We start from the raw sequence: 24,811 nt of genomic DNA, 5'->3' as shown, positions 1-24,811 counted from the left end.
CTCTTTGCCAAGCAGGATGAGGTCGTCTGTTGGGCACATACATTTGTTTTCATCCAGGCAGACATCCATTATTCGTAGACTCTAAGACACCTGCCAGTTGGTGAGTCATCTTACTGCTATGGCTTTAGAGGGCTGTGCTACACAGCTGGGGCATTTAGGCTTGAAATTGTTTAATCAAGTGTGATAAACTTCGATCTGCAGGTTGGTGTATACAAATAATTTATGCTAAACTCTGACTAGCTTTGAGAAATTGGAAGGAAGACAATATTGGCTCTTGCTCTTTCACACTTATCTTTCTCATTTCCTTGGTCCTGACAAACTTCTCTTCCCTGCTAAAATGTTAACGTTGGTTGACGTGAACCAAGAGTAGGACATCTTGGCTTTATTTCAGCTCAGATTGTCACTTCTGTAAAAAATAGTAGAAGTGAAAGCTGGAAGTCTTCCATTACTTCCAAGTCCCTGGTCAGTTAATGCCTGAAAGTGGATTCTCATTAAAAATGTATGCCTCCCTTCCTTAACTACTAATGTGTATCCTATTTCTGTTTGCTCACTGGGGCTTGAATGGGGTAAAAATAGAATTTGTGATTTTCTCTTTTTGGGGAGGGGGGAAGATTGCTAGAAGAAAACTTTAGGTTTTTAACTATGTGCTATCAAGTATCCAGACATCCAGATGTGTTCTTTACTTGTTAGTATGGGTGGCCAACTCATCTTGGTTCTAAAACTGAAAGTCCTGTGTCCCAGGAACTCCTTTGTTTCCAGCCAAACGAAGACAGTTGGTTACCCCTATCTTAGTTGATTCTCTGTATGCCTAAAAAAGCCTCACTAGCTTACCGTTGATCATTTTTTGTATAGAAGGAGATTTAACAATATAGTAGCTTCTGTTGGAATGTTAACAGGGATTAGGTTTTCTTTTTCCCATTCCTTTCCTTTCCTTTCTTATTTTAATTTTTTTTTTAATTTAAAGTTTTTTTTAAAATATTTTGTTAATTTGAGAAGAGGGAGCAGCAGCATGAGCAGTGGAAGGGGCAGAGGAAGAAGGAGAAGCAGACTCCCCACTGAGCAGGGAACCTCATGCAAGGCTTCATCCCAGGCCACTGGGATCATGACCTGAGCAAGCCTAAGGCAGACACTTAACCAAGACTGAGCCACCCAGGTACCTCTCTTTCTCTCTCTCTCTCTCTCTCTCTCTCTTTTTTTTTTTTTTTTGTATTTATTTATTCATAGACACAGAGAGAGAGAGGCAGAGACACAGGCAGAGGGAGAAGCAGAAGCAGGCTCCATGCAGGGAGCCCGATGTGGGACTCAATCCCAGGTCTCCAGGATCACACCCCAGGCTGCAGGCGGCGCCAAATCGCTGCACCACCGGGGCTGCCCCCACCTCTTTTTTTTTTTAGAAATGATTATCATTTGGCTCAGTGACCATGGGTAATAATACCAGCTGACTTCTCAGAAATAAAACAAGAATTTTAACTGATTTATTTAAAAGTTGATTCAGGCTACTTTTGTTATTTTTCATTTGTGTATATGTTAATGCCTTGTGTATAAATCTGAGACAACTGGATAGATATTTGTGGGAAATGAGTAGGCAAATGAGGCAAATATGCATAAAGCCTCCTACAAGTTGGTTTTGGGTTAGGAGAAACACTTAAGGTTTTTAAAAAAGTATTAGGCTGAGGTGCCTGGGTGGCTGAGTCCGTAAAGCATCTGCCTTTGGCTCAGGTCATGATCCCAGGGTGCTGGAATCAGCCTGTGTGGGGCTCTTTGAGCAACAGAGAGTCTGCTTCTCCCTCTTCCTTTGCCCCTCCCCCACAACTCATGCTTCAGCTCGCTCTCAAATAAATAAAATCTTTTAAAAAAAGAGTATTGGGCTTTTTTTGTATTGAAGTGTTCAGAGAAACCACTGCTCATGTTTTGTATTGTCTTGCTTAAAAATAACTAAAATCAAATACTAAGAACATGATGAGTTTTTCCTCATGGGAAAGCCTGATTTTGCAGTTGGATAAGTTTATTAAACTAAGCTAATTTTTTACAGACAAACATAGCATCACATATATTAATATAACTAGATTATTTGGAAAATATCACAAAATTATTACTCTGTTTAAGTGCAGTTCTTGCTTTCATTAAACTTTAACTTCCTAGGCAATCATTAAAAAAGGGAAAGCCAAAAAAGGGAAAGCCAGGGGTGGTGATCTAATCAGCACTGATACTTAGGCTGTGTTAAGGACTAGCTTTGTAACTTTAGGCAGATAACTTGGTCCTAATTTGCTTTTGTTCCTTAAGTATAAAATAGGAGTAATAATACCTATCAATTTCTTTACAGGCTTGACATGATGACAATGAGATATAATGGGTGAAAGCTCTTTTTGAAAGAGCTTTCAAAAGTTACAGGCGGGGCACCTGGACGGCTCAGTCAGCAGAGCATCTGCCTTTGGCTCAGGTCATGATCTCGGGGTCCTAGGATCGAGCCCCATGTCAGACTGCCTGCTCAGTGAGGAGGCAGCCCTCTGTCTCTCCCTCTGTCCATCCACCTCCCTCTCTCCAGCTCTTTCTCTGTCAAATAAAATCTTTTTTGGGGATCCCTGGGTGGCTCAGCGGTTTAGCACCTGCCTTTGGCCCAGGGCACGATCCTGGAGCCCAGGGATCAAGTTCCACGTTGGGCCCCCAGCATGGAGCCTGCCTCTCCCTCTGCCTGTGTCTCTGCCTCTCTCTCTCTCTCTCTATCATAAATAAATAAAATCTTTAAAAAACAAAAAAATAAATAAATAAAATCTTTTTTTTTTTTTAATTTATTTATGCATGAGACACACGGAGAGAGGGGCAGAGACACAGGCAGAGGGAGAAGCAGACTCCATGCAGGGAGCCCAACGTGGGACTCGATCCCGGGGCTCCAGGATTACGCCCTGGGCCGAAGGTGATGCTAAACCGCTGAGCCACCAGGGCTGCCCTCAAATAAAATCTTAAAATAAAAAGAAAAAGGTATCGTAAAGGTAGAGCTTTATTATCAGAAATAGTGCTAAATGATCAACATATATAGAACATTTCTTCTGCAATGGTAGTATGGCACTTAGAGTAATAACTGCAAGAAATGGTATCTTAATTTTAAATAGAAGCCAATAAGTAGCTGAGAAGAAAGTATGCTGAATTTTATGTTCAAATTATCATAGCTCTACTAAATAAACATATATTTCAAGACTTAAAATTTATAAACATTCCAATAATATTTATAAACATTCCAATAATATTTTAGTATTGAGGAATTAATTACAAATGGCCTATACTCAAGCACTACCTTCTTTGGTAAGATTTGGTGAATATTGAAAGACCTAAAATTAATTATTGTAACAACTACATTTTTACTGCGCTGTAGCAGATGTCTTTTGTGGCTTTGTCTTAGGTACTTTGCATTCTCCATTTCATTTTAGAGTAGATATTATAAAATTTTATGCCAATTTGAGTTAGAACAAATCATAACTGTTTTCAGTTAAATCAGCTCCATAACCTTGTGGTACTGCCAAGAAGTCAGGGTGATCTAGAGGGGACAGTGTAGGGTTTCTTACCAATCTGTATGAATTGTGATTTCACTATTTACTGAGTGTTTAATTTCTTTGACTTTAAGCTTATTCATTATAAGCTGAGTATCATAGTACCTACTTTTAAAGGTTGTGAAGAGGGATCCCTGGGTGGCTCAGCGGTTTGGCGCCTGCCTTTGGCCCAGGGTGTGATCATGGAGTCCGTCGGGCTTCCTGCATGGAGCCTGCTTTTCCCCTCTGCCCGTGTCCCTGCCTCTCTCTCTCTCTCATGAATAAATAAATAAAATCTTTTAAAAAAGAATAAAGGTTGTGAAGATTAAATAAGGTAATACATAAAATGTGCCTCCCTTAGTGACTGGTACATATTGGATGTGGAAAAAAAGTTGTTTACCACCCTACCACTCCAAACACGTATGGTTGTGTATCCTGAGTCTAATATTTGTTTCCTCTTTGTCTCCTAGGGATCTATTAAGGGCAAAGGGGAAAGAAAATCAGTGAACTATTTTGATTTTCTTGAAACTCCATATATAGCTGGGATAGTATTTCTGGATTATGGATTCTTAAAAATGTATGGCATCTTATAATATTGTCCAAATAAAAGTAATAAAATGAATAGGAACATCATAAGTTGTTAATACAAGGAATACATTAGTTATAACTGTCTTCAACATCTTGTAGCTTAGGGAATCAGACTTTCTTAATCCACACCACCCAGGTTCAGGGGCTACTGTCATTGAGCAGATGAAGAGTTGCTCCGTTGCATAAGATTCATAAAGCCTGTTCAAATCGGAAGCTTTGCGCAGTGGCAGTATCATAGCCAATGAGGTTTATCCAAGGCGCGATTATTGCTAATTGAAAACTTTTCCCAAATCAGAATTCAACTTGGAGTTCTTTAGTTGGTCCTACTTAAAATGTACAGTCTGCTTTCTTAGGAGGAAAGAATCTCATTGTTCTAGGTAAAGTCTTTTTTAAGAAAAGTATTCCAAGAGAAGGGAGGATAGATGAGAGTGGTTTCGTTGATTGCTTTTGTCTTCTGTTTTGACATAGAAAGGATTTAGAAAGCAGAAGAAAGGAAATTAGCAGCTGCTGTATCTGAGGGTAATTTTGCTTAGTACAGGAGTATTTTCATTCAATCCTCACAGTGTATCTGTGAGGTGGGCTGGTGCTGTTATCCGCATGTACAGAGGAGAAAAGTGGGGCTCAGGTTGAATGACATTGATGAGGTCATATGGTAACAAGCAGCAGAGTGGAATTTATTTTTTTTTTTTGAATTTATTATTAACTGTTTTTGCTGTCTGTGTAAGAGGATGTTTTTTTTTTTTTTTAATTTTTATTTATTTATGATAGTCACACACAGAAGGGGGGGCAGAGACATAGGCAGAGGGAGAAGCAGGCTCCATGCACCGGGAGCCCGACGTGGGATTCGATCCCAGGTCTCCAGGATCGCGCCCTGGGCCAAAGGCAGGCGCCAAACCGCTGCGCCACCCAGGGATCCCAAGAGGATGGTGTTTGTTTTGCTTTGCTTTCATATTGTCTTAAGTCTAAAATATAAAAATGTTAGACATTTATATCTAAACGTAAAACCTGTTTTAAATAGGATCAACTTCTGTTTTTAAGATAATTGAGAGTTGAACCCAGATTAATTAGGTTCCAAAGTTTATGCTGGGGGAAAAAAATCAGTAGAAGACCATCCAACTTGTTGATCTTGCAAACTAATGGAAAAATGATAATGTAAACTCATGTAGAAAAGTGGACAGAAATCATGACCAGAGATTGACTTCCTGTTAAGCGAAGTCTCCAGAAAAGGTGGCCTTTGAGTGAGTCAACTTGTGAGGAATGAGAAAGACAAGCTTTGGGACTGTAGGTGGTAGCAAAGCTTGCACAGAGGCATAAACAGGGAGTGAGCGGGTACGGTATTTTGGAGCTAAAGCCAGTCTTTCAGTTTAGTCTTTTTTCTCTATAGGGAATCAATAGATATTTTAAAGCAGAGAGGATGGGGATTCCTGGATGGCTCAGCGGTTTAGTGCCTGCCTTTGGCCCAGGGCATGGTCCTGGACTCCCGGGATCGAGTCCCACATCAGGCTCCCTGCATGGAGCCTGCTTCTCTCTGCCTATGTCTCTGCCTCTCTCTCTCTGTCGCTCATGAATAAATAAATAAAATCTTTAAAAAAAAAAAAAAAAGGAATGTGAAGATAGAGTAATAATATTATTAGTTTAATTTTTAATGATTTTTTAATTATTTAATTTTTTAAATTATTTAATTTTAATTGTTATTTTTAATAACAATAGTTTGAAAGAGTCTTCTGAAAGAGATTTTAAGGGATCTTGGTATTACAGAGAACCCTAGGTATTTTCTTTCCTCTTAAAATCACCCAAATAATGAAATGAAGAGCTCTCTATTTACATGTAATTTCTTAGTCTGAATGATATTATTAGTTAATATAATTATTCCATATTTAAGAAGAGTAGTTTAAATATTTCTTCCATTAAAAGCTACTTACTCAATCTTCTTATAAAACTTGTATTTTTTTTAAAGATATCTTTATTAGAGAGAGTGCGAGTGCAGGCTCACACACTTGTAGGGGAGGGACAGATGGAGAGGAAGAGAACTCTAAGCAGTTTCCCTACTGAGCATGGAGTCTGACATGGGCCTGGAATCCATGACTCGAAGATCACAACCTGAGTCGAAACCAAAAGTCAGATGCCCAACTAACTGAGCCATCCAGGTGCCCCTAAAATCTGTGGTTCTAAAGACACATCTAGATCGTTTAGTTTGAATATTTTAGATAAGTAGATTTAGTGAAAAGTAATATTGTTTAAATGGGAGGAATAGTATTCAAATGATCTTGAAATAAAGGAGGGGTTTCCTTTGGTAATTAAAAAAAAAAAGTGTTTTAAAAGATTTATTTATTTTAGAGATAGAGCATGAGTAGGAGTGGCAGAGGGAAAGGTAGAGAGAAACTCAAGCAGACTCTGCAGGAAGCATGGAGCCCAACTCGGGGCTTGATGTCATAACCTTGAGGTCATGACCAGAGCTGAAACCAAGAGTTGGGTGCTTAACCGAGTGCAACCCAAGTGCTCTCTTTTTCGGCTTTGTTAGTTTTTATTACACAGCAATACACATTTATCATAGAAAATTTAGGAAACAAAATAATGGAAACAAAGATTACTTCTAATAAGGAAAGATAAACTCTCTGGAGGGTGTATACCATTCTTGTCACTCAACAAGGTTTTAATACTCATTCAGATTTCAGAGTCCTAGTCAACCAGTGGCTACATTTAATAATTGTTTACACTAACAAGAATAGTTTTTCATCTCCATATTTTTTTTTCCCAAAGATTTTATTTATTTATTCATGAGAGACACAGAAAGGCAGGCAGAGATACAGGCAGAGGGAGAAGCAGGCTCCATGGAGGGAGCCCGATGTGGGACACAATCCTAGGACTCCAGGATCATGCCCTGGGCCGAAGGCAGGCATGCTAAACCGCGGAGCCACCCGGGGATCCCCCATCTCCATGTATTTTAATGGCTGGATTACCAAGGCACAGTTGAGAGTTTTGTCAATTTATTATTATAGCACATTAGGAATTATATTTTAATACCTAAGGTAGTTGTTTTCACTGATGAAGACTTTAGCCTGTTTGATTAAATACTAACAAACAGCTTAGTTTAAGTGGCTCTTTTCTATCAATTAGGCATTCCTCAGAATGTAAAAAAAAGAAACCTTAAAAACTATCTGGTTTGCCTTTTCATTTTACAAACGAGGAAATTGGTTTCTTCCAAGCTTTTGTTTCCAGTGACTTCTTAGTTTAGATTGTGTTTTGTTAAGCTCTCGCTTGATTGCAGTCCTTTTCCTTTCTGGTCAGGCACTGTTTTTCCATCTCTCAGCCAACGGTACAAAGAACAGGGAAACTGAAGAGAGGAGATAGCATGTACCAGAGAAGTAGAAGGAGCCAGTGTATGTCTGGGTGTAATCATATAACCAGCCTGGAAGGAAGGAGTGGTGTCTGTTAGTGAAGCAGACCTTTCAGGTAGTAATTCTCAGCCATCCACTGTGTCAAGGGAAGGAGCCTCCTATAATTCCTAGGATGTATTGTGATATATTAGGGAGTTAGGCTGCCTGCCTTATTTTCTATTGATAAAGTTAAATCTGTTCCACCTGAGTTAGGGACTTAACCCTGTGTGGAAAAAAGTCCTCATAGACCCAGAACTCATCTCCTGTCTTACAGTGGAAGTTGGGGAAAGTTAGGGACACATACAATCTGATTTTACTATGAATCTTCTTTTTAAAGAGATTTTATTTGAGAGAGCATGCTCACAGAGGGAGAAGCAGACTCCCCACTGAGCAGGGAGCCTGGATGTGGGGCTCAATTCCAGAACCCCAGGATCATGACCTGGGCCAAAGGCAGATGCTTAACTGACTGAGCCACCCAAGGCCCCTAATTTTATGATGAATCTTACTAGAAGGCTACTGTTCTTACAAAGAAAATAATTGTGGGGAATGCCTCCCAAGGAATCTTGGAATCCCTCTGTCTCAACCTTTCTCTCTGTCTCTCATGAAGAAATAAAAATTTTTTAAAAAGAGAATAATTGTGAATTACTACTATTTTCCAAAGAAGGGATCCCTGGGTGGCGCAGCGGTTTGGCGCCTGCCTTTGGCCCAGGGCGCGATCCTGGAGACCCGGGATCGAGTCCCACGTCGGGCTCCCGGTGCATGGAGCCTGCTTCTCCCTCTGCCTGTGTCTCTGCCTCTCTCTCTCTCTCTCTGTGACTATCATAAATAAATAAAGATTAAAAAATAAAATAAAAAAAAAATTTTTGATATTTTCCAAAGAAAAAAGTGAGAGAATTGGTTATCTTTTTTTCCTCACTGAACAAACATTTCAGTATTTATATTATGTTCCCAATAGTGTGCTAGTTGTTGGAGAAGAGAATGGTAGTGAGCCAAAACAGATGTGCTCCCTGCCCTCACAGACTGTACAGTTCTGTGAGGAGTTAGGTACTAACACGTGACTTACACATATCACGAGGGCTAAGAAGGGTAGGTTCAGGAGGTTGTGAGAACATGTGAAAAGGAAGTGACTAGTCAAATGTGTTAAATGATGAGTGTAAGTCTCCTGAAATCAGAATGTTCTTTTATTTTTTTAAAGATTTATGTATGTATGTATGTATTCATTCATTCATTCATTCATTCATCCATTCATTCATGAGAGACACACACAGAGAGAGGCAGAGACACAGGCAGAGGGAGACGCAGGCTCCATGCAGGGAGCCCGACGTGGTCCCAGTCTCCAGGATCACACCCTGGGCTGAAGGCGGCGCTAAACCGCTGAGCCATCCAGGCTGCCCCAGAATGTTCTTTTAAAGCAAGAATGGGTCGGTCCACAAAATCATTTGGCTAATGGCACATACGAAAATTTTTTTTTTCCTTGTGTAGAAAGCATTTTTCCTTTTTTTTTTTTTTGTTTTTTAATTTAGTATTTGACGGAACTTTTTTAAATGAAACACTTTAAAAAACTATGAGTATGTGGTGGCAAAGAATATTTGTGCAAAGCACTGGTCTTTAAACATTGTTGTAAAAGTCAGCCCTGTGAAATGGCAAATAACAGCCTAGTATTATTATGATAGTTTTGCCTTTTTAGGCTTCCTAAAAAGTTCTCAGGACCTCCAGATGTCCACTGACCATACTCTGAGAAACCTCTTTTCTAAAGTATTGCATGCTTATTATGTTTGTAGATGCAAAATGGCGGTTTTTTTTTTTTTAAGATTTTATTTATTTATTCATGAGAGACACACACAGAGAGAGAGAGAGAGAGAGAGAGAGAGAGGCAGAGACACAGGAAGAGGGAGAAGCAGGCTCCATGCAGGGAGCCCAACGCGGGACTCAGTACTGATCCCAGGTCTCCAGGATCATCACACCCTGGGCTGAAGGCGGTGCTAAACCGCTGGGCCACTGGGGCTGCCCGCAAATTGGCTTTTGATCCTAAAAAAAAATTTTTAAAGTTAAGGCTGTTACTCTGATCATTTATTCAAAGAAGTTTTGGTGCTGTATGCCAGCACAGTTTTAGCTACTGGGAGCATATCTGTGAATGAAACACATAGAAATATCTGCCCTCATGGAGCTTATGCTATATCTTTTCATTTTCATTTATATTTTGGAACATGATTTCTCACTGAATGTGTATAGTATACCCTCTTCTCTTTTTGGTCTGACTGTGTATGTCTTTATCTCCTATCCTTTGTTTTTTTTTTTTTTTTTATTTGGTTCTGATATAGACATTTAATTTTTTTGTTCGCTTCATTAGCTTTATTTCCTGTTCTTAATGTAATGAATGAATGGAATGTTTTATTAGCCTCTTAAATTCAGCTAATTTAACTTGCTTTTTATGTGTTGACTCCTTGTTGGATCAGTGACCTCAGTGAAATGTTTCTTGGAGTTGAGCGAAAGAGTGAAATCAGCTAGGAGAAGTCTTTGTATTATGTTGATTGTGATTGCCCTTCAAATATCAAAGAGACGGGCAAGATGACAGTCTCAGATTTCTAGAAAGGAGGAGAAATGGGTTGTAGTGGTTGTCTTTATAAATCCCAGAAAATTGGTAAAAACATATTTAATATATTTTCTTACCAGGACAGGGAATTATTTAGCGTATTTTAGAACTCTCCACGTATTTCCATGCAAAATTTAATGAAATTATTAGTTTTAAATCTGTTTCTCTTGGAGTGCCTGAATGGCTCAGTTGGTTGGATGTCTGCCTTGGACTCACGTCATGATATCCAGGTCCTGGGATTGAACCTCATGTCGGGCCTCCCTACTCAAGGGGGAGTCTACTTCTCCCTCTGCCGCTCCCCGCGCCCTGCCATGCTCTCTCTCTCAAATTTAAAAAAAAAAAATGTAAATCTTTTTCTTATTCATACTTGATAACTGAGATATTAGCATATTTTTAGAATTCTAAGATCCAGTTGCCATTCAGTAGATTAATCATACAGTTGAGTATTTAGTTTATATTTATATTTATAAAATTAGCAAATATGAATGAAGTATAGCATCTAGGGCTATGTCATATTATTGTTTTATGAACTATTAGCTGTCATAATCAAGCTTAGATTTACATGACTACTAAGTAAGTTAAGTTCAGGGCTTCATTTGTATTGAAACATCTACCGTATTTGGTTAATAATCAGCCTTTTTCTACCACTGAAAGTAAAAGAGACCCTAATTTGGTCTGATTTTATTAGATCTCTGTGCTTTTTTGGTAACAATATAGAAAAGCTGTGTACAAATGCACTTTCAGCCCTAAACAGTTTAAGGCTCTTGAGTGTATATTTTTAAAGGAAATCGTTGTTTGGTAGAGAACCTATCATATTCTAACTGCTTTAAATGTAAACACGTAAGTTGGCATTCAAAGGACGGGTTTCTTTGTGGTCCTAGCAAAAGCACTGTGAATGATAAAGCCAAGATAATGTAATTAGCCATAATCCAGAAGAGTGTGCATCCATCTAAGTGTTCAGTGCATGCTGAGTATTACTGTCTGTAGCCAGCAGTCTGAGGAATAGGACACTGGCAGCTGGTGCAGACTGCCTAAGCTAAAGTGCCCTTGTAAGCATTTCCTCAGTGTTTACAAACTACTTGCCTCAGATTCATCTGAGATGCATGTTAATCGAGCAGATTCATTGGCTTCCCTTAAGCATAATTCATGGGTGACCCAGTCAGTTCTTATGTACAGTAAAATTGCAGTCCAAATTATTTTTTTATGTCTATGGCTACAACCCTATTTTAAGCAGAAATGTCTAATAATATGTCTTGTGATAATATAAAACAGCTAAAAAGATAGGGGTCAGCTTCCATAAACAGTTTTGTAAGTGAGTTTTTTAATAGTCTATCAAACTCGATATTTAACATAGGATTCTAAATTTATTGTTTTTTAAAGCCAACACTTTTAAATTATTCTGTCATTCTATGGGCAAAGCCATGGGTATTTAAAAATGAGTGTAACATCCTAAGAAAGAAATAAAGAAATACCTCTGATCTCAGAACTAGATTGTTGAGCTTTTTTTTTTTTTTTAAGATTTACTTTATTTGGGACGTCTGGATGGCTCAGCAGTGGCTCAAGTCCTTGATCCTGGGATCTGGGATCAAGTCCCACATTGGGCTCCCTGCATGGAGCCTCTTCTCCTTCTGCCTGTGTCTCTGCCTCTCTGTGTGCGTGTGTGTGTCTCTCTCGTGAATAAATAAATAAAATCTTTTAAAAAAAGATGTACTTTATTTTAAAGAGAGAACATTCAAGCAGGGGGAGGGGCAGAGGGAGAGAAACTCAAGCCAACTGCCTGCTGAGCATGAAGCCTGAAGCAGGGTTTGATCCCATAACCCCACAATAATGACCTGAGCTGAAATCAAGAGTTGGACACTTAACTGACTGAGCCACCCAGGCGCCCCATGAATCCTTTTTATTAGGATTACTACTCTAAGTTTATTATTGGTCATCTTGTTAAAACTTGAAATATACCTAGCAGGCCCTTTAATTCCCAAGTTCCTTGAATGTAGTTCCATTTAGTGGTTGAGAATTCCATAAGTGACTAGCCAGTGTTGAACTAGAACTTCCAGCCATTGGGCTGGGGCATAGTGGCAGACTTCCAAGGTGTACAAATACAAATGATCTTTAGTCATCCCTAGAGTCACTGGACCTGTTGGCTGGCTATTAGCAGCCTTTTCATTTTAGGGTATACTATATAAACATTTTCTATATGGCCATCATGGGAAAAATCTTGGGAAACATGGTTTTAGCATATTTAAACCTCACTGCCTTTTTCTAAGGTTTTTTTGTTTTTTGTTATTTTAATTATTAGAGAGAGAGCAGGGGGAGAGGAAGGGAGACGGACAAGCAGTCTGTGCTGAGTGCAGAGCCCCATGCAGTGCTTGATCTCACGACCCCAGACTGTGACCCGAGCCAAAACCAAGGGTCAGCTGCTCAAGTGAGCCACCCAGGTGTCCCAAACCTTACTACCTTTTAAGACAGTAGCTCTCTAAAGTCCACACATAAGTAAGATTTACCAAGAGTGCTGTAAATATTTGCTCTATGCTATGAATTTCATTAAAAGGATCGTGCTGTGTGTTGGGATTTTGAAGCTTGATTTTTTTTGGCTTTGTGAAGGAAAGGCTACTCCACCCTGCCTTCTTTTTAACCACAGTAGAGCACTATTTAGAATTTTTTTTTTGATGTTTCTGTAGGAATCCATCAATCTGAGGAATACTGAAACTACAATTTTGGGGGGCATTATTGTTTATGGAGAAAATAATCACAGAATAACTAATCTGTATGATTTTCTTTTGCTTCTTTAGGATATAATATATTCCCCAGGATTTAGAGGACAGAGAAGTCTGCTCTGCCTTCTTACCTCTACCTACCCCAGCCTCCAAAGTAGATTTATAGCAGATCAAAAGGTTGAGCTGTTTTATATTTTTCCAAATAAAATTTCAAGTCATAGAGAAATTTTCAGCTGATAACCCACAATAATAAAACTATAGTGGACATGGTTGATAGAAGGTGGACTGAGCAACAGGTGGAATATATGTTTCATGTTGTATCTGAAATGAGGATAGAATAGAGAGGAGTGACCATTTCATGAGGAGATGACCTTATCTGGGTTAAAGGAACAAGAAACCAGCTTAGATGGGTGAACTTCCATTTTAGCCATTGTAAAACACAGATGAAGAGTTAGTGTAAGATTACCAGTTTCCCTCATGGTATTGTTGATGTGGTGTGAGGTTAACAATTAACAGCACGAGGGAGATGCACTTCTCCTTTAGGAACTATTTAACTTAATTGGAATAGAATCAACTTATAGTTCAGTGTTAAGAAATGGCTTTCCAGGGAACCTGCTTCTCCCTCTCTGTGTCTCTCATGAATAAATAAAATCTCAAAAAAATAAAAAATAAAGGTAAAACAGAGTTAACTCATTTTCATATTAACTAAATTATAGTGACTTAACCAGATTTTCAATTAATGAAGTCGAGAAAGAATATATATTCTAATAATTCTTAGTTTTAGAGGCTCTAAACCATTGTCCTTAGTATTAATTTCTGGCAGTTTATGTGACAGTGCTGCACCATGACCCTAGGCACTGTAGAAGAATATTAACAGAATGACTTCTGTCTTCTGTGTTCCCTATAGCAGCTAGGAGAGTGCTGTGCTAATTGCTTGATGATTATTGAATGAATACTGAATTATAATCAAATAATTAACTGGTGGTAGTTTGTGTTTTCAGGTTATATTTATGATTGATTTTAAATATATCTAAAATGTATATATTAGCATGATATAGGCATTCATCCATTGGCAGTGGAAGAGAGGGGAACTGCATTCAGTTTTGTTTTATAGGCAGCTAATATGGGCCCTTGGTGGTGCTGGTGGTGGGTTTTTTTGTTTTGTTTTATTTTTTTTAAGATTTATTTATTTATTCATGATAGAGGGAAAGGCAGAAACACAGGCAGAGGGAGAAGCAGGCTTCATGCCGGGAGCCCGACGCAGGACTCGATCCCGGGGCTACAGGATCGTGCCCTGGGCCAGAGGCAGGCGCCAAACCACTGAGCCACCCAGGGATCCCCGATGGTGGTGTTTTTAAGTGAAACTGAGCCTTTAGCGTTTTTGAGCTCACATGTCAAATGTGTTGGATATAAGACTAGAATTTTCACATTCCTGCTTATATGTCAGGGAATATGATTATATGCTTGGTTTGCCCAGGACATGATTTTTGTATTTATAGTGCTTTTTGCAGGTTCATTTTTGTTAACAGGGATTAACTAGAAATATAGTAAAGTTTTAAAACATTAGTACTTTTTATTTTTCTACAGTCTTCCAAGGCTTCCGTCTGGGCCAACTTGTAGCTCTAGATGTCATCTACCAGCAAAAAATAGCAGTTGGGGTTGGATGAGCAGTGACATTTGACCTACACTTAGGTCTGTTGACTACTCTAGGTCAGGAAACTAACACTGAATTTGTCACAGGGTTAGGAATAGGAGGGGCTATGGGGTAGAAGAAGCAGACTGGGTGTGGGGCGTAATTTTTTACTTCTTTCCATTTCAGTCCAGGTCTGTTATTTTCATTTGAGATCTGATACATTTTGTTGCCCCTATGTTTCTTACCATATTTAATCAAGGTTTGTGAAGGTCTTGCCTGTATGCTCTATTTACATTTTTAAAAGAAAAGTATTTTTTAAAAACTCAGTCATATGATTCCTATGGGTTTCTTATGCTTTTTTTTTTTTCTTTCCTTGAATTATTAAAATATGCTGTGTAGGACTAACTTGTTTTTCTTTTTTCATTTCCATACAGGAAGGAGAAAATACTGTTCATGTAATTGATGTTACAGTTTTTAACTGGTGTTTTAACTGAGGGTTATTGTGAAAAGTCTTACTGTTTGCTAAATTCCTAATTTAAATATGCCTGTAATCTTTTCTAGGAATTTCAGGTTTTGCAATTTGATAATAACAGATGTAGGTAAGTATAAAATGAGCATCTCCTGCAGTTCTGAAAATCTAAATTTGGTTGAGAATTTAATACTTTATAACCAGTAAGACTTTGGATTTAGTTAAAGCTGAAGGCGATAAAGTGACTGCCCATACCTGTCGAGAGCTGAATCAATCTGTAAATCAACATCTCTGGTGTTTCTTTGGTCCTTGCTGCTGGAGTCAGAAGTTAGGAACAAGTCTAATGGCCTTTGTAAAATTCTCTTTGTCGTTTCACTGAGGAATGACTTACATGAGTAAGGACTTTACTGAAGTTTCTCCCTTTAACAAGATGCTTAGCCTTGCTGTCGGTGAGAGATCATGGTATAAAGAAGGAAATTTAACTGAATTTTATATTTAATTATTATAATCTTAAGATACTGTGAGCAACTCCCAGACTAAAAATCTTTATATAAGCTATCAGCATCAGCCTTATCATTTCCTTTGACTATTTTGTAGAACTTATACAATTTATGATGCCTAGATAATATTCTCAGAATTAGTGGTTAAAAATTCTTTTCATGAGCTCTCCTTATACAGTGCCTAGGGTATTGTGGACATTGGGTAATAAAAGGATTGTAAATTTTTTTTTGACTCATTGTAAGAAATGTGTGTTTGATATCACATATACTTTATATTACACAGGGGTGTGTGTGTGTGTGTGTGTGTGTGTGTGTGTGTGTGTGTGTGTGAACTAAAAATTTAAAATAAAGTGATGCGGTGTTTTTTAAGCTGTTCTGTTGTAGTCTATTCTTTTTCTTTTTTTTTAAATAAGAGAGCGAGAGAGCAGGGGCAAGGGACAGAGGGAAAGAGAAAAGCAGAGTCCCTGCAGAGCATGTTGCCTAACGTAGGGCTCCATCCCAGGACCCTGAGATCATGACCTGAGCTGAAACCAAGAGTTGGGTGCTCAACTGACTGTACCACCCAGGTGCCCCTAGTCTATTCTTCTTCATTAAAAAAATTTTAAAGATCATGACCCAACAAATTGGTTTTAAGACCCAACACACGTCTGGCGTGATCCTGGAGTCCCGGGATCAAGTTCCACATTCCACATTGGGCTTCCAGCATGGAGCCTGCTTCTCCTTCCTATGTCTCTGCCACTCTCTGTCTCTCATGAATAAATAAATAAAATCTTAAAAAAAAACAAAAAAAAACTTCTCATGTATTGAACTCTTGAAACATTTTAAGATGTATATAAAAACATACAAAACTTGAAATCTCTAAACATGTTACCTGCCTTTATCATTTGAATAAGATACTCTGTGCCCTGGTATTTATTACCTCCCTCTGCTTTGGACCTAATAGGCTTGGAAAGTTTGAAGGCATCACTGGGATGGCCAGTGAAGAAGGATTAAAAAAAAAAAAAAAAAAAAAGATCAAGAAAATGCATGGGCAAGCTATATTTGAGCTCTGTTTTTTCTAGCTCGCTGGCACTAGCTATAGCACTGCTCGGCTAGGCACCTCTGGTGTGTGGTCTCCTGTTACCAGTCCCTAAATCACAGTTCTGAATCTGAATTTAAAATTTCAAGCCTGCTTTCCAGGTGTGAGGTATAGGCTAAGCTAGACCACTTGAGCTGAGGTGTGCTTGTAAACACGAATAGGGGTTGGTTGTATATTTGTATACACTTTTAGCTTAGAAAAATTTTCCTAGATTGAACTTGAGTTAATGGTGTTTGCTTTCCAATAATTTTTGTTATTAATCTTATACTTTCCCTTTTGATATTTGCCTTTTTCTAGGCCTTACATTTAGGTGCACACCTAAATAGGATCATCATAAAACTTAGTTTTAAAAAAATGATAGACAAAATCGTATCTTTTCTGTTTCACTTCAGGATTGAAGGTAGTAAAAGGAAATTTTAAGCTGAATTCCTTCTTGTATATGATTGAAAATTCTGTAGTAATTTGTACATGTAAACATTGAGAACCTGTAGTGTGTAAAACACTAAAGTTTAAGTCTTCTCTAGAAATATTTCTGTGTGAGTAGTCTTAAGAGTCTTGGATTAAATGTTCAGCATGCACAAAATGTCCATTTAGGTTAAAAGTGCATAGAAAATAATGTTTCAGTCTTAATGGTAGCTTAAATAATCAGAACTCCTGTACTTGTATTTAATATTTTTCCTGTACTTGTATTTAATATTTACCAGTGGCTAGCCCCATACATCCTTTCCATAGAGATTCTGGCCTGTAGGCAAAGTGTCCTCCCACCTTCAGTACAGATAGAATATGGAGGGCCTCCATCATCCCTCTTGGAAAATAAAAGATGCTGGGAAGCCCTGGGCAGCTATGTGTATAGCTCATCTGAAGAGCAAAGGGGTCAGGCAGCTTTAATGTTCTTTAATGATTCCTGCTCAGATAAAAGATGCTAGTGGTTGGTTGGTTGGTTGGTTGGTTGGTTGGTTGGTTGGTTGAAGACATCATAGGTCTTTAAGAATCATATAAAACTCTGGGTTGTCTCCCCTGGCAAGTAGACACACACAGTTCTAAGACTCCCAAGATAATGTAAGAAGGTGCTTAGTTAACCTCTTACTATCTATTGTGTAAATCCTCAGATTCTCCTGGGTTGGTGATGGAGTGTTGAAAGTCAATGTAGGAACAGCGGAAATCTCATCAGTTTTTTACCCTGATACTGTCATTGTATGTTACCATTCATAATGGATCATTTTCTTTCATACCTGTTGAAGTTTGTTCAGAATACAGCTAGGCTATTACCTGCTATCGGTGGTCCAGAAAGGACAGCCATCCCAGCAAAGAAACTGGCAAGTCCCAAGAACTGATGTGCTCTAGAATTCCCAGACAGATCAACCTAAAGGGATTAGAATCCAGTGTTAGCTATATTGAGGGCGAAGTTCTGTAGAGACCTATGCTTGCAAAGGGATAAATATTATGAGCAGTTGACTTCTTAGGTGATTTGGATGGCCCTTTGCCTTGATACTATAAAAAAGCTGAGGCAAACAGGGAAGAGTAATTGTGCCAGGCAGGCAGTGTTTTCATTATATTAGTAAGGAACATGGGGTTTATTTTAAATCTTTGAGGTGTCTCAAGGGTACTTTTTCTCCCCTCACCCTCACTGCTTTTCTCTATTAGGAAGTGGTATTTATATTCTGAGCCAACAGTGGTATTCCCAAATCCACCTATGGCTAAATACCAGCCACTGGTCTGTAAGAAGTCCGTCTTCCCAGGTTGATTTCAGCTTTAGAAAGTTTGGTTTTTGCGAAAGCCTCATATACATATACCTCATATACATATACATATACATATATACATATACACATATACATATACATATACTACAGCCCTTACACAAATATTAATATCAGGCCAGAAGTTTCCCTGGGATTCTGTTCCAGTACATTCAGCACCTAAGTTCTAAGAAGACTCCATGAAGTATTTGAGTAAGTATTTCCATTGCTTTTGGGTACAGGACTTTAAGTCAATTTGGGGTCAAAACAGAGAAATTAAACAATATCCCTATTAAAGTACATAGAACTTCCTTCAGCAAGAGAGGAGCCACACTGGTCAGGAACCCCTCAAGGTGGTGTCTTAGAAGGAGTCAAATTTCTGGAGCTGAAAGAAGTAAGCAGAAACCTAACCTTTTGGGAGACTGAAGCAAAGTGGAATCCTGCTGATCCCTTTTTTGCTTTTTTTTTCTTTTTGTCCCATGTAGATAGTCTTCCCATCATTTGTCCCCTCAGAGGTAAGACGAAAAACTGGATAGGATATAGCTACCAGGTTTGTGAGGCCTTGCATATGATTTTTTTTAATTACAAAATTAATACAAAATATGTATTATCTTTGGGGAGGTTATTATTAATACTTGGTTTTACTAAATGAATTAACACTGTTATTGAGTATGTCTACTCACCAGTACAGGAAGTATCATTGCCAGGTAACCACCAGCGAAAACGGCAAAGAAGATGGTATAGGTCATAAGTAGTGGAAATGTAGTGGCCAGAGGAGCAAGCAGGTTAGTGATGCCACAGAGGATGAGGTAAGACTTGTGGTAATGATACTTCTTGATCCAGTTTTGATCAGCAACCCATCCAGCGATTATCTGACTGACCGTCTCAGTGATACCTGGAACAAGATTGAAACGGCCCTATGAAATCCTTATTCCTTTTTCCCTAGCCCCTTTCGAAAGTGTTAACTGCATAAGAGTTTTTTTCCCTAAGTAATAGGACTTTTATCCTGAGGCAAGGACATAGAAAAATGGTCTCATTTATCTCTCAGTAGATTCTATCATTTATTTACTCGTTCCAAATACATCAAATACAATGCCAAAAAGGCTCCTCCAGAGTTGGGTAGAGGACCCCTCGGGTTTTTTTGTTTTTTTTTCTCATCATGTTTGGAAAGCTTGTACCACCTAACTAGGAATCTCTAGTTACAGAGGACCCAGGGTCTTCCTCAGGCATCTCGGGTGGCTCAGCAGTGTAGCACCACCTTCAGCCCAGGGCCTGATCCTGGAGACCCGGGATCAAGTCCCACATCGGGCTCCCTGCAGGAGCCTGCTTCTCCCTCTGCCTGTGTCTCTGCCTCTCTCTCTCTCTCTCTCTCTCTCTCATGAATAGATAAGTAAAATCATTAAAAGGGGGGGGGGGGGGCAGCCCCGGTGGTGCAGCGGTTTAGCGCCACCTGCGGCCTAGGGCATGATCCTGGAGACCCTGGATCCAGTTCTATGTCAGACTCTGCATGGAGCCTGCTTCTCCCCCTGCCTGTGTCTCTGCCTCTCTCTCTCTCTGTCTCTCTGTCTCTATGAATAAATAAATTAAAAATAATTTAAAAAAAAAAAGCCTCCCACCTCCCTCAGGTGAGGGAGAGTTCTGAAAGACTGGTAGATCTTGTAGTCAGTGTTGCTGACTATGGTGGAAAACATAAATAATAAAGCCTTATGCTGAAGAAAAATAGATTTGGGACTCGTTCTTATGATTGTACATAAGGTTTTGGTAATTAAGTGCTCCTTTTAAGGGTATGATGCTTAACTTGGAAATAGGCAGAAAATATGTTGTTTGTTTTGTTTTGCTTTTTTGGAGATCTGGAAATGCATGATCATTTTGAACAGTGGAGCTATGGTGTAAACAAAATTTAAGAATCACATAACTCAGTTTCGTGGTAACAGAACATTCTTATTTTTTATTGATTATGAACTAATGTAGCATTTAAATAAACATTTTACCAGGAGTAGCATGTGCTACAGTTGCTTTGTACTTTAAATTCTTCCTAAATTGCTCCACAAAAAAAAAGTTGGTCGGTGGAGTTGGGGGACAGAAAATGCATACTAGTCTACTTCCATTTTTGGTTATTTCCTAGGATATGTATGGAAACTTTGTTACATTCATATATTCTTTATGTTCTGTGGTCCTGTTGCACCACCTAATCTGATCTAAATTGATGACTACCAGACATTTTAGTGAAAAAAGCAGTTTAGCTATGTATCATTTTTTTTTTTATTTTTTTTCCTGCCCCGCCCCCCCGTATCATTTTCTTGTGTACACGAGGCTCAGTTAGCTGAAGTGTGGGGTATCTTTGCAGTTGCAGGAATGGGGTATAGTCAGTTTTGTAAGGACTGAGTAAGCAATCTTGAAGAAATCCGGGAAAGAAAAGTTAACATCAGGCTACTTAGAATTTTCAGATGTTTAGAACAGTTCACTTCCATGTCATCCCTTTTCATTTTTTAAAGATTCCTATTGTGTGTATTGAGAGAAACCCACTTCCCTTTTAAAAAAAATTAAGCATTTTACTTCCTTACATTTTTATACTCCACTAAAATGATTTTCATTCTTAACATTGTAATTTTCTTTAAATATCAGCCCGGTCATCAATGAATGGCCTTAACAGGTGTACTTATCTGTCTTACTATGAGTGCAAGGGGGAAAGTTCTTAGCTACACATACTTATAGAACATTATTGAAAGCTTACGATGGGCCAGGTACTATTCTAAACTCTTCCTGCGTCCACAATAGCCAAACTGTGGAAGGAGCCTCGGTGTCCATCGAAAGATGAATGGATAAAGAAGATGTGGTTTATGTATACAATGGGATATTACTCAGCAATTAGAAACGACAAATACCCACCATTTGCTTCAACATGGATGGAACTGGAGGGTATTATGCTGAGTGAAATAAGTCAATCGGAGAAGGACAAACAGTGTATGTTCTCATTCATTTGGGGAATATAAAAAATAGTGAAAGGGAATATAAAGGAAGGGAAAAGAAATGTTGGGAAATATCAGGAAGGGAGACAGAACATAAAGACTCCTAACTCTGGGAAACGAACTAGGGGTGGTGGAAGGGGAGGAGGGCCGGGGGTGGAGGGGAATGGGTGACAGGCACTGAGGCGGACACTTGACGGGATGAGCACTGGGTGTTTTTCTGTATGTTGGTAAATTGAACACCAATAAAAATTAATTTAAAAAAAAATAATAAAAGATGCCTAGAAAAAAAATAAAAATAAACTTCCTGCATTGCTCATTCAATCCTGATAACCTTATGAGGATAGGTACTATTATCCTTATAATACAGATGAGGAAATTGAGGCACAGAGAATGTGACTAACTTGCCCACGTTAATACAGCTAGGAAATACAGAGCAAAACCTGAACCCAGGGAGTCTAGCTCTAGAACCAGTCCTTTCAACCTCTGCCTTATTAAGCTATCTGTGATTTTCCTGCTTCCTGGAGTGTCTGTTGCCAGTTTTTAAAAATCAAATATTTATCCAGCAAATACTTAATGTATACTTTGTCAGACAGACACTGACATGAAAATAAACAAGACTTGCTTAGGGGGCCACTGTCCGATATAGAGTACCTGTGTGCATGGTGCAGTGACAGATCTGTGGAGGACATGCCTGGTGCTCCCACCAGTCTGACTTCTTTCCTGGCCCTCCCATAATTCCTTTCTAAAAAACTGTTTTTCTTTAGTTTTTTATAAAATGAAATAAATTTTGGTAAAGTTAAGTTCATTTTTCCTTTTGAGTTTGAGATCAAAGTATGCTTGCTTACCGGCTACAGAAACGAGGTAGGAGGCATCCATGGTGTCAATCCCCAGTGTTCTGGCTCTGGCCACCAGGTGAAAAGTAGGGATGAAATATGCCAACTGACTGAGGAGGAAAGACCAGGTAAATATGTAGAAGAAAGGGTTTTTTAAAAGGTACATGTCAAAGACTTTTTGTTTACAGCTCCATGAAGTAGCCTCTTTCTCATAACTGTCCCCATTAGGCTCATGGTTGAGCTCTTTGTTTTTATTTTGTGAGACTCTTAAACTTGTACCAGGTTGTCCAGCCTTCTGCAGAGCACTGTCCCTGATGGTGGCCTCTTGTGTTTCATCGCAGGATGACGTTTCTGTTGTGCACACTGCCCCCAGACTACTTGGAGACAAGCTGCTGCCTTTATTTTTAATATCAGAATTGTTCTCGCTTTTGATATGAATGGGTCTTAGGAGCATACTAGAAGGCACCAAATTCAATGTGATCCCTCCAAGTAATGTAAGGGCACCTAAATGGGGGAGAGAAAGTGAGAAGTTAGGTTAAAAATTACCCCTCTCGGGGGATCCCTTGGTGGCTCAGCAGTTTAGTGCCTCCCTTTGGCCCAGGGCATGATCCTGGAGTTCCGGGATCGAGTCCCACATCGGGCTCCCTGCATTGAGCCTGCTTCTCCCTCTGCCTGTGTCTCTGCCTCTGTCTCATACATACATACATACATACATACATACATACCCACCCACCCCTCTCACAGTACTCTGTGTTCTTAGGCACAGAAGGGGCTCCACCACTAAATATATTCAGTCAAAGTGCAGTAATTCCTGAAAACCCTACTTTGTCCCCTAAATTTAACTGAAGTATCTAAATCTGTTGACTTCATTTTTAGCCCTACACACCACTATATCCTTGTGAAGACAAGGCGTCTTTTGAAAATAGAAAACCAGAAAGCTGCAACCAGGAGATGGCCTGGAAGGAGGGAGTGTTATTTGTGCAAGAGGAAAAAAAGAAGGGTTTTTTTTGGGGGGGTGGGGGGTGGAGGAGTGGAGTATAAGGGGTGGATATTTGAAATGTTAGAAAATTATAGTGTGGTTTTTTTGTTTGTTTGTTTTACAGTGTGTTTTAAATAGGGATTTAAGATACCCTAAAGTGTGATAGAGATTTAGGGACAATATACAGAATTAGATGTTAAGAGTCACTCGGAACCTGCCTTAGAAGAGGGGCCAGCCTTTCATCTCATGCCGTTTTTAATTTCCTTGAAAGACAGTTGCCAATCCTGCTTTGGAGGCTGAGTCATTGCTTCATTTCAGCGTAGTCTGAAGATGGAATTGGCTATAGGTTCTGCTGTCCTGTCTTAGGGATTTGCCAGCTAGTTCTGTTTACTGTTAGACTACTGGTAGGTAGTTTTTCATTTGGGAAAGGAAAGAGTCAACAAAAACGCTCTGTAGTTAGAAATAGGCTTGTATATATTCCTATATATGTAGAAGTACATATGCATATATTTTTCCAGTAACTTAAGATTTTAATCTGAATGTTTAAGCTCAGGCAAAAAGCAAATTGTAGAGTGAATGGTATTCATTTGTGAAAAACTTATAGATGACCGTATATAAAAGATTAAAGACCATAATGTTCTTTTACCCACTTCTTTTTCTTGGTCTATTTTAGTGAGTCAGATGGAGGTATTTTTTTAACGTGGATTTTTTTTTCTTACGGGACTATTTGAAAAGAGAGTGCCTTACTGGTGAAAGGAGGAGAAGGGAATCCTTGCGTCCCCAGGGGTATCACTTTCCCTGCAAGGGGTTTTGCCCTCCATACTTTCAAACATGAATCTTAGGAACTCGGATTTGCTTGTGTGGGCTGTGGCAAAACCTGCAAGTAGTTCAGCGTCTCTTCTCTGTGTTCTCCAAGGAAGAGGAGGAACATGTTTACTTTAGAAATCATGCTTATTTCTTCCCTGGCTCAAAAATTCACTTCCATTCATCAGAGGGAGGGAAAGAGCTGAACATTATCTTGTGGAATAGGTAGTTCAGACACAGAATGACTTACCTGTCCAGTCATACACATCTATCAGGACTTTTGTAAAAGGTGCTAACAGAAATGTCAGTCCCATCCCAGAACGGGCAATAGCTGCAGAAAGAGCTAATCGTTTTTTGAAGTATTTGATAGTCACCATAGCAGCTGTGTAGTACAGGAAAGCAGAACCCAAACCTAAAGAGAAAAACAATAGCTTGGAATCACGCAGAGTGGCTTGGTATCAGATGAGATATTCTCCTGGACCTGAGATAATTTAAGTAGGCCTTTTGGGCCCATGGATGAGACAGTAAAAAAGAAGGTTCCTAGTTCCATCTTCTACAGTCTTATTTTTATAGTGGACTCACCAGGTAAAAGTCCCATAGTCACACAAAGAAAGGGGATGTTAGTAGCCCAGCTGCTGATCAGATATCCACCAGTAACAAGGAAAGCCCCAAGAATGGAGGCAATTTTCTCTCCAGTTATGTCACACATAATGGCAACCAGGGGACCTCGGAAAAAGGGAGAGGCAAGTACTAAGTTAAACATGCTCTGGCATTTCTTAGCGTTTGATGTGCAATTTAAATGAGCAACTGAGGGATCCCTGGGTGGCGCAGCGGTTTGGCGCCTGCCTTTGGCCCAGGGCGCGATCCTGGAGACCCGGGATCGAATCCCACGTCAAGCTCCCGGTGCATGGAGCCTGCTTCTCCCTCTGCCTGTGTCTCTGCCTCTCTCTCTCTCTGTGTGTGACTATCATAAATAAAAAAAAATTAAAAAAAAAAATAAATGAGCAACTG

General features: G+C 39.1%; 1 protein-coding gene and 1 pseudogene across 5 annotated transcripts in view; one reads left to right on the top strand and one right to left on the bottom strand.

The window, feature by feature from the left end:
* The window catches only part of SLC16A4 (solute carrier family 16 member 4), a 37,634-nt gene that overhangs the window by 5,670 nt on the left and 7,153 nt on the right, over positions 1 to 24,811 (bottom strand). For 2 of the 5 annotated variants that reach the window (XM_025996399.2, XM_072754337.1), the window contains exons 4-8: positions 24,383 to 24,526; positions 24,051 to 24,212; positions 22,030 to 22,521; positions 18,899 to 19,110; positions 17,746 to 17,839 (exon numbers count right to left, since the gene is read on the bottom strand). In XM_025996399.2, the coding sequence (XP_025852184.1) occupies positions 17,746 to 17,839; positions 18,899 to 19,110; positions 22,030 to 22,521; positions 24,051 to 24,212; positions 24,383 to 24,526 (1,104 nt within the window). Of the gene's footprint in view, positions 1 to 2,773; positions 2,960 to 6,856; positions 7,522 to 9,284; positions 9,518 to 17,745; positions 17,840 to 18,898; positions 19,111 to 22,029; positions 22,522 to 24,050; positions 24,213 to 24,382; positions 24,527 to 24,811 lie in introns of those variants that run through there. The other 3 variants (XM_072754336.1, XM_025996400.2, XM_072754335.1) reach the window with 3 other exon arrangements.
* Positions 4,325 to 4,449, top strand: LOC112918479 (U4 spliceosomal RNA; annotated as a pseudogene).

The sequence above is a fragment of the Vulpes vulpes genome, chromosome 3 (assembly GCF_048418805.1).
Source record: "Vulpes vulpes isolate BD-2025 chromosome 3, VulVul3, whole genome shotgun sequence".
NCBI classification, from domain to species: domain Eukaryota; kingdom Metazoa; phylum Chordata; class Mammalia; order Carnivora; family Canidae; genus Vulpes; species Vulpes vulpes.
Note: the sequence above shows the minus strand (reverse complement) of the source record. Positions and strands in the feature narration are given on the sequence as shown.